The sequence below is a fragment of the Ahaetulla prasina genome, chromosome 1 (assembly GCF_028640845.1).
Source record: "Ahaetulla prasina isolate Xishuangbanna chromosome 1, ASM2864084v1, whole genome shotgun sequence".
NCBI lineage: Eukaryota > Metazoa > Chordata > Lepidosauria > Squamata > Colubridae > Ahaetulla > Ahaetulla prasina.
In genome coordinates this window covers 104,014,559-104,023,672 of record NC_080539.1, presented here as the reverse complement: position 1 = coordinate 104,023,672, position 9,114 = coordinate 104,014,559, and the positions used below count along the sequence as shown (strand labels likewise).

At 43.2% G+C, this 9,114-nt stretch overlaps 1 protein-coding gene across 6 annotated transcripts in view; it reads left to right on the top strand.

Annotated features, from left to right (window-relative positions):
• Positions 1–2,000: 2,000 nt before the first annotated feature.
• LOC131192168 (uncharacterized) overlaps positions 2,001–9,114 on the top strand; it is a 29,370-nt gene continuing 22,256 nt past the window's right edge. For 2 of the 6 annotated variants that reach the window (XM_058171081.1, XM_058171063.1), the window contains exons 1-4: positions 2,003–3,362; positions 4,825–4,944; positions 7,384–7,506; positions 8,079–8,198. In XM_058171081.1, coding sequence (XP_058027064.1) covers positions 3,137–3,362; positions 4,825–4,944; positions 7,384–7,506; positions 8,079–8,198 — 589 coding nt within the window. In that variant the 5' untranslated portion in view covers positions 2,003–3,136. Of the gene's footprint in view, positions 3,363–4,521; positions 4,667–4,824; positions 4,945–7,383; positions 7,507–8,078; positions 8,199–9,114 lie in introns of all 6 variants that reach the window. The other 4 variants (XM_058171089.1, XM_058171099.1, XM_058171073.1 and 1 more) reach the window with 4 other exon arrangements.

Genomic DNA, 9,114 nt, shown 5'->3' with positions numbered 1-9,114 from the left:
GAGTCAAAGGGCCAGTCAATGGGGCTAGGATGAATTCTGGGTCACCAGGGACCCTTTTTGTGCCGTTCCCCAACCAGGGCGGGCCAAGCAGCCGCTCTTTAGCGGCTCTGGAATGGATGTTGAGGTAACCCGAAGAGGCAGCCTCTTTTCAACTCCCCGCCTTTTTAAACGCGTCCTGCCGGGCGGCGACAGGGACGCGGACACCAAAAGCGGCGCCCCGTTCTTCTCCGCTCTTTTATTTTATTTTAGTATTCAATCGGCAGCAGAGGCTCGAGCCTTCTGGGCGCCGGGAAAAGGAGCCGAGGAGCTGCAGCAGCGTTGCAAGAGAGCCGAAAAGAGGGGTGGGGAGAAGCAAAAAGAAGAAGCAGCAAGCTTTCCAGCCGACTTCGTGTGGCGCGAGAATCCGATCCACCGCCTCCTTCCCCGGCCGACAGGGCTGAACTGCGCTGCACCACCACTTCCCAAAACAGATTTCCAGACTTGGAAGCAGCCCGCCACGAAAGGAGGAGGAGGAGGAGGAAGCGAAGGCGAGCGCCGGCTGCTCCTGCTGCTGTTTCGCGCTCTCCGCCCCCTTCCAGCGCCTTGACGCAGAGCGAGAGAGAGCAGAGAAAGGAACCGCGCCGTCCGACCGGCTGTGTGTGTGTTTGTGGTGGGGGTCTCGTCCCAGCCACCCACCCACTCGCTCCCTTTCCCTCTTCGGAGCGTGGGCTGATCTTAGAAGCGCGCTGTCCCGCGGGCCGCCGCCTCCTCTTCCTCCACGCCGCCTCCTCTTGCACGCCTCAACCCCCATCCCCACCCTCTCCCCGCGTGAAGGTCACCTCCTCCCTCTTCCAGGCGGCGGCGGCGGCGGCTCCGAGCGGAGCGCCACAGCCGGCAGCTCCGCTTCCCTCCCACCTTCCTCCTTGCTAAAGGGCCAAAGTCGGCTCCCCCGCCCCGCCGCGGGGACCCGAGCCAAGCCGGTCGCAGTCCAGCGAGCGGTGAAAGCGACATGCCGGCGCCACTCCGCTTTCACCGTTCGGCTGGACTGCGACCGCTTGGCTCGGGTCCGCAGTAACTCCCGCCAGGCTGTGCCGCGAAGAAACCATTTAAAAGCCCAACTTCTGAAGCACGGAGGGAGAAGAAAGAAAGCCCTGGCGGGGCTTTTAAATGGTTTCTTCGCGGCACAGCCTGGCGGGAGTTACTGCGGACCCGAGCCAAGCCGGTCGCAGTCCAGCCGAACGGTGAAAGCGGAGTGGCGCTCGGCATGTCGCTTTCACCGCTCGCTGGACTGCGACCGCTTGGCTCGGCTCCGCAGTAACTCCCGCCAGGCTGTGCCGCGAAGAAACCATTTAAAAGCCCAACTTCTGAAGCACGGAGGGAGAAGAAAGAAAGCCCTGGCGGGGCTTTTAAATGGTTTCTTTGCGGCACAGCCTGGCGGAGTTACTGCGGACCCGAGCCAAGCGGTCGCAGTCCAGCCGAACGGTGAAAGCGGAGTGGCGCCGGCATGTCGCTTTCACCGCTCGCTGGACTGCGACCGGCTTGGCTCGGGTCCGCAGTAACTCCGCCAGGCTGTGCCGCCAAGAAACCATTTAAAAGCCCAACTTCTGAAGCACGGAGGAGAAGAAAGAAAGCCTGGCGGGGCTTTTAAATGGTTTCTTCGCGCACAGCCTGGCGGAGTTACTGCGGACCCGAGCAAGCGGTCCCAGTCCAGCCGAACGGTGAAAGCGGAGCGCGCCGCATGTCGCTTTCACCGCTCGCTGGACTGGGACCGCTTGGCTCAGGTCCGCGGCGAACTGCTCAGCCTTGGGCAAATCCGCGGACGATCTCGCCGCCTCTTTGGCGTCTCCTGTGCGGGGTTCCCGAAGTACATCAAGACGTAGACTCGAGTATAAGCCGAGGGGGCGCTTTTCAGCACAAAAAACGTGCTGAAAAACTCGGCTTATACTCGAGTATATACGGTAAATGGAAATTGGGATAGGGTTACAAGGAGAGTACAAGTGAAAGCAAATGTGGAGGAACTGGGGAAAATAAAATATAACAATATGCAAGAGTATCATAAGAACAACAAATAGCAAATGCATAGCTTCTTCATATCCATCCTTTGCCACTTTGATACTTTATTATTTTTAAACCATATGGTAATTATCAATTAGTTACTATGGCTACACATTGTAGTTGCATAGCACAAATTTCATAGCAACTTTATAATGAGAAAAGAACAAAGAAAGCAAGATACATCACATTTTAATTTTTAATCATACATTCACTACTAAAGTTACCATACTATTAATCTTTTTTGTTCAGTCTAATAAGCAGGAGGAAGTTTATAAATACGTATATATTTTGTATTTATGTATTTATATCCACTTTTATTATTTTTTAAAATAACTCAAAGCGCCAAACATATCCAGCACAACTTCCTCTGCCTATTTTTCCCACAACAATTCTGCTTATGAATACTTTTAGCTACAATCTAGGCCTAAATATTTGGTGTATTGGTTTCTTATGTTCATTTTTACTAACTTCATTCTTAGTGTTTGAATGAGAAAGGTAGAACATAGAAAATGACAAAGGGTGTATAAATATTTTTCTATTTTTACAGACACGAGGTATTTAGGGCTGTTCTGGGTTTGTGCCAGTCAAAGGGCACTATTGCTTTGTCTGGAAGAAACTGGAACAACCTGTTTTAAGATTTTGTTTTCTTCTCCACTGATTGGCTAATCAATTAAGGAGGTGGGGACCAATATATTTGTTGCTCTCACCTGTGATGTCATTCTATATAAACATCACCTTTCTTTGTTATCCTGGGAGTTGTTGCTAGCTTTCTAGGACTGTTGTGCTTTGTTTTAATACCTTTTTTTTTTGAATCAGGACAAAGGGTGATTATGAATGCTTCATTTTTTGGTTAATTATTTATTGTTCTCCCGTCTAAAATAGAGGGAAAGGCTTAATTTGGAGTGGTTAGATGCAGAGTTAGAATTTCTGTCTGCACTCAGGGAACAATTTGAACTTTTAAATAACTCATCCACATCATGTTTGGCATTATCTAGATCTAAAATTTCCAGTACAAGGAATATATGAGCAATAAAATAAACAAAATATAAACGCTACCTTCCTTTTTGCTCTAAGGGTTTTCTGTTGGATTAGGAAAATAAAAATGGGTCAGCTGTGTACCAAATGTGTTCAATTGCTTTACGACTTTGCTGTCTCAGTGAAAACACTGTTGTCAGGTTTGTTGCTTGACATTAGAGAGTGTTTGGCTCAGATTGCTAACTGCCCTTGCCTAAAACGAAAAAATGTTGAAATGAGGCAGCTCTACAAACCTGTTCTTCATCGTTATGAAGAGGAAACTGCCCAAGAATTTCTGCAACACATTGAAAAAGGTGAGACATTTCTGCTTTGAAAGTGTGTCAGCCAACTCTGTTGAATTGTTTGTTAGAGCTCTGCTGCTTTGCTTTAAAATACAAGAAAACTCAGGTTTTGTGAATAATGGTGGAACAGAGAAAAAGCCTAAATTTAAAGTATCCCAAACAATTGTTGGGCAGTTCTTAATTCTAGATTTATTGACTAAATCCCTGCTTTTAAATGTGCAGAGTTTTGCTTACATGTTAATTACCTTGATTTTTCTTGCCAAAGCTGCCACAATGCACTTTTATATTTTTATTCAGGCATTCTCATTCCTTGGCTGGACAATGCCTCTGGGTTCAGTGGTGCACCATGATGGCACATATCTGCTGTACAATAATAAGGGCAAAATCAATCATACCCTATCAAGCACTATTTTCGTAGAACAAATCTTCACTTTGAGATAATCATCTTCTCAGATGTACAAAAAAAGAATGTTTACTTTTCCAATTCCATTACCACATTCTCCACACTCATTACTAAAAAGAGGAAAATCCTAATGTTAGGATCTGGGATATCTGAAATTTTAGTAGCAAATGAATTATGGGGACACACACAGGGTTGTTATACATACCTAGAAAACTCATGGGTTTTTGATAAAGAGATAAATAATGATGAATTGTATCCTTTTGAATTTATATTTACCTTTTCTTTGTAAATTTGAACTTAATTTAGTAGTTTATAGGAAACTCTTAAAATACATGTAGGATTAACTTTCCCTGCATTCACTCAGCATTTTATGCTTATATGTTTCTAAACACATAAAATCCTCAATGAATTAATTGGAGAACTCTCCTGCCTTCCAGTTTATTTTTCCCATTATCTCCCATATTGGGTTGTTCATAAGTTTGGTACTTATCCCAAAGATGCTTTGTCAAAAGGCAGGTGGAGTTTCCCCCCCACCCAAGTCCAGTTGCCTTTTGAAAAAGCACCTTTGGGACAACCATAACCTGGATGACTGAGAATCTCCATAGACATTAAGCATGTACTTACTTCCCTTTTTGGCTATATGATTCCCATATGCAGCATCACAAATTCACAATCGGTTTCATCAGAGTAGATTTGGCAATTTACATGAGATTATGATAACTCCTGGAAGAATGAAATCTTAGTTACTGTAAATCTAAATTCATTTAGATCAGATTGTACATTCCCTCAGTAAAGAGAATCTGAACACAAAATCGGTAAGGATGGAAGATGGAGGGAAATTAGACCAAGAAGGAAAAATAACTAAGGGAAGGAAAGGATGCTAAAGTTTTTTTAAAAAAGAATTAAGAACAAGGTGAGCGTCTTTTCAATTGCTTATTCAGTTCTATCCAATATGTTTATTTTCATATAAGGGTTTTTTCCCTTTACATACTTCTTTCAGTTCCATGGATTCTTCAATACTTTCACTACTTCTGACACAATTCAGAATCTGTTTTTATATTTTTCTCTAAGGTTTTGAAATGTCGTCACTTGGCAAGATATCTTTAGAGGCCTTGAAGACCTTGGCATTTTCTGATCATCCCGGCTTGCAAATGCTTGCTGCTCTCTATTATCTACACATAAGCCAAGACTGTAAGTAAGCAGTGTAATAACTAGGAAAGCAAAGCACTTCCCCTCGAGCTGAACATGGATGAACAGGTTTTTTTTAATTAAAACATAGACTAATTTATCATTAGAATTTCATACATGCACAATTATATGGAATATTAGGATTCACACAAGAGTGCGCTAAGTAAGGAGAGTTATGGTGGATTGAAGTAAGATAATACAGGTGTGAAGTACCTGTATACACCTGTAAGATAATACAGGTGTAAGTCAAAGCAAGATGGAATGTGGCATCAGTGCAAATACAAAATATTTTAATCAAGGTAAAAACAGCAGAGAGTAACAATCCAACAGATAGTTGTCTCGTTTGGTAGAAACTAGACAACTGAAGAGAATAAGGCAGAAAGAAGAGAATAGAATCCTGACTGACTGAGGCCTTTAAAACACCTGACAACATCACCTGACCATGTTGTCCTCAATTTGGGTCTGAGCCTTGGGCCAAAGCCAATGAAGAACACCAGATATGAGGTGCAGGTTTTGTTTCCTTTTATTCCTTTTATTTTATTGAAGCACTTCAGCAAAAAGGGTCCTAGCCAGCAAAATGCCAGGACCCAGAACAAAGGATTAAGAAAGCTTTTCACTAAAGCATAAGGCAGGATATATAAAACAAATCATCTAATAAACATTTTAGTAATGGTCTAACAATTGTCCTATTGGCCTCTAGCTGTCCCTATTCCTAAATCTTGATATGCTTCAGGAGTTATGTAATACACGTTCTATTTGCTCCTGGCTATCCCAATTCCTAATTTCTAGCTGAGCTATGCAAGATGTCTCTTTTATTACTTTTATCAGCTTTCTAACCACCCAGAATTGTTATAAGCTTTAGACGCGCATATTCCCTGTGAATAACCATTCTTTGTTCTTGCCAGACAGACTCTCCAATTACAAGCTTCCCAGTCTTCTTTCAAGTGTATGCCATAACCTTGCTTTGCTTTAGCAGACAGCCAATCAACCAAATGCTTAAAGTATTTTCTGTGGCTTGCATATTGAGAAGTATCAAGGAAGTGGGAACCCTTGACTCACAAGACTCTGGGAAGTTTGGTGCATAAAAAGAGGAAAAATGTCATATATAAAATTGATGTACTAATCCCATTTAACTGAACCATTTTTCTATAGATGTACTTAATTTAATTCTCAGATTAAATCCTACCTTCCTTTCAAGAACTTGAATGTGAGTTATTCTCATCTCTGCTCTTAAGAAATGACAAATTCAGTGGTGGTATTCAGGCAGTTCGTACTGGTAGCAGAGAGTGTGGGTGGGCTCACCCCCACCCATGGCCCACCCCAGCCCACCCCACCCCGGCATAAAGATGTCCTATTTAGCCACGTTTTCAAGGCCGGGCGCATGCGCAGAAAGCTGGGGGCGTGTGCCAAAGGCATGCACGTTCGGGGCGAACCTGTTCTGTTTCCCTTCCCCCAATACTCCCAGCAAAGAGTCAGTCAGAGGCCTCCTTTTCTGATTTATTTACATATATATAAATGTCCTGGCCACCTCTACCCACAGGCCTGCCAAGTTTCTGGAGATAACAAGGAAATTACAGATAAGGCCAGAATTACTCAAGAATATATTCTTCCCTCCATTGATACAGTTTGCCCGCGCAAATTCATTGGGTCACAACAGAACCTGTGGTAAGAATATGTGAAACTCACCCCTGGACAAATTGGTTGTTGCGCTTCCCGGCAGATTCATTTGGAGAGATTGAAATGTATCACTGATGCGGAATGTTATATCTTGGGACATAATAAGTTCAGTTGCTAATCAGCAGCTGTTACTAGGGTAGCAAACATGAAGTTAAATAGGACTTATACTTGCAGAGAGGGGCTTCTTTGTAACATTAAGTCCTTCACTTTCAGGTGGAAGTTAAGATTACAGTTGAAAGGCGCATACGCACATTCTCAGCCTGTGAGAACAGAGTTACATTGCTCTTTTTTCTGTGCTGGTCTTCCAGAGAGTGCTATACTTTTCACCGTAGAATCATGCTTAATGGAGGACACACGTTGGCAGGCTGTTTCTTTGGTTTATTCACTGGATGTAAAGGGGATTAGAGTTCTCTTTCTAGCATGGAAGCTCAAGGGATCCTGGAAGAATTTTCTGTCTTGATTCTAGCAACTTGCTCCAATGGAAAGCATGAAATGATTAATCCAATATACTGTGAGGCCTTGCCTTGGAATTGTAGAAGCTGCTACACGAGAAGTTTATGTGTATGAAGGCTGGTGTGTGGTAGAATGCATTGCTATCTGCAGGGTGTATAAATCAGGAGGGTTTACATAGGATAGATTGGTGGAAGGCATCTTCTGAAAGTGGACTAAGATATCTCCTAGTTACGACTCCTTCTGTGCTTGAACATCCACAATTCCAAGACAAAATAATTGGTGTTCTGAACATTCAAATATTTCTTCTTTTAGCAGTAAACATCCATCTGTCCCAAGAGCATTTGGAAACATATTATGCTTTGCTGAAGTCTAATGATTTGGAGGTTCAGCAGATTTCATCCTTATCCCTGCTCAGTTTTTTATTAGAAGGAAATGGTGAGTGGATAACCAAGAAATCTCTTTCTGAGAAATTTGAATACAACACCTGCCTAGAATGTGAGTTCTTTTCAACTCTGCCCCTAAAGAACGACAAGTTGATTTTTGAACTGCCCCGTGGATTCATTTGGAGGGAGGGAAATGCATCAGTGTGCAACTAGATGGATTAGATTAAAATATACATACTGTATTTGCACATTCATTTGATTTTATTTAATTTACATATAATTAAAATGGATATAGTAAAACTTCCAATTGTGTTGAATAATTTTCCTCATCCTATTAAAATTATACTTTGATCACAGTTGCTGGTGATTTAGGGACAGTAAAAACTCAAGATGATTTATTTCATAGGAATTCTGAAAGTGGATTTTACTTCCTAGTCAAATGGAACACATTTCTCTAGTACTGAGTAATGACAATAGTTTTTTGCTATCTTCAGTATCACTTAAATACTACATTTCTTTAATATTGCATTTTAAACTTTGTATTTAAGATTATTTACTACTAAATTTAGCATGAATTTATAATAATGTTTAAGATTATTTATTACTACCTTTGTTTACAAACAGTAACCAAGGAGCATGTCATAGAAATGGAATTACTTGAACCAATCCTAGAGCTACTTGAATCGGATGATATCGCTGTCCAGGATAATTCCTGTGCCTGCTTAATGATGCTGGCTGACTCAGGTGAGCAGGATTCCCAAAATTGAAGCCTACAGTAATGGTTAAGTTCAGCAACAATTCCACTTCCTGCAGTTATTTCCTTTATTTTTGAGCTCTAATCTACATCCATTTGAGTCTCCCCTAGTTTTATCCTACAAAAACAACTCTATAAAAGAGAAGATGGGCTGAAAACAGTGACTGCCACAAAGCCCCCCAGTATGGTGATTGAGTGAAGGATCAGAATTAGCTCTCTGTAGCCCAAGTTCAACACCATAATTATTATACTGCACCAGGGGTGGGTTTCAAATCCTTTAGCAAAGGGTTCGCTGCCCCGTTGCTGGCTGGTGTGACCATGGTGGGTGTGGCCTAGTCGGCCGCCTGCACCACAGTGGGGGGGCGTTTTTCTTCCCCCCCAGACTCAAGGCTTTCTTCGAGCCTCCGGGAGGGCGAGAACAGCTTCCCTCGGGGTCCGAAGGTCCTCCGGAAGCTGGAAACAGGCCCATTCCTGGACTTCTGGAACCTCCGGTAGGCCCATTTTTTGCCCTCCCAGACCGTCTGTGCGGCTCCTGCACTTACCTGGAATGATGAACAGGCTGCATGGAGACTCCTGGAAGGGGTGGGGTGGGGGTGGGGTGGGAGGGTAGGGGCCAACCAGGGGTGGCATTTGGGGGTTCACTGAACCCTGGCAATCCTTGGCTAGAGGATCGTCCGAACCACACTGAACCCCTTGGAGCCCACCCTTGTACTGCACTGATTACAGCTATGAATACTTTCCTTTTTCCACATATACACACACCCCAATTTGTCTGAAGAACTGTTGAATTATGCAGATATGTACATTTGTATTACATGGATAGGAATGTTATTTGCTTCATTTATCTTTAGTTCGTCTTGGAGTGCAGAGGAAGATCTATTGAGATCTTCAAAGCAAGATCTATAG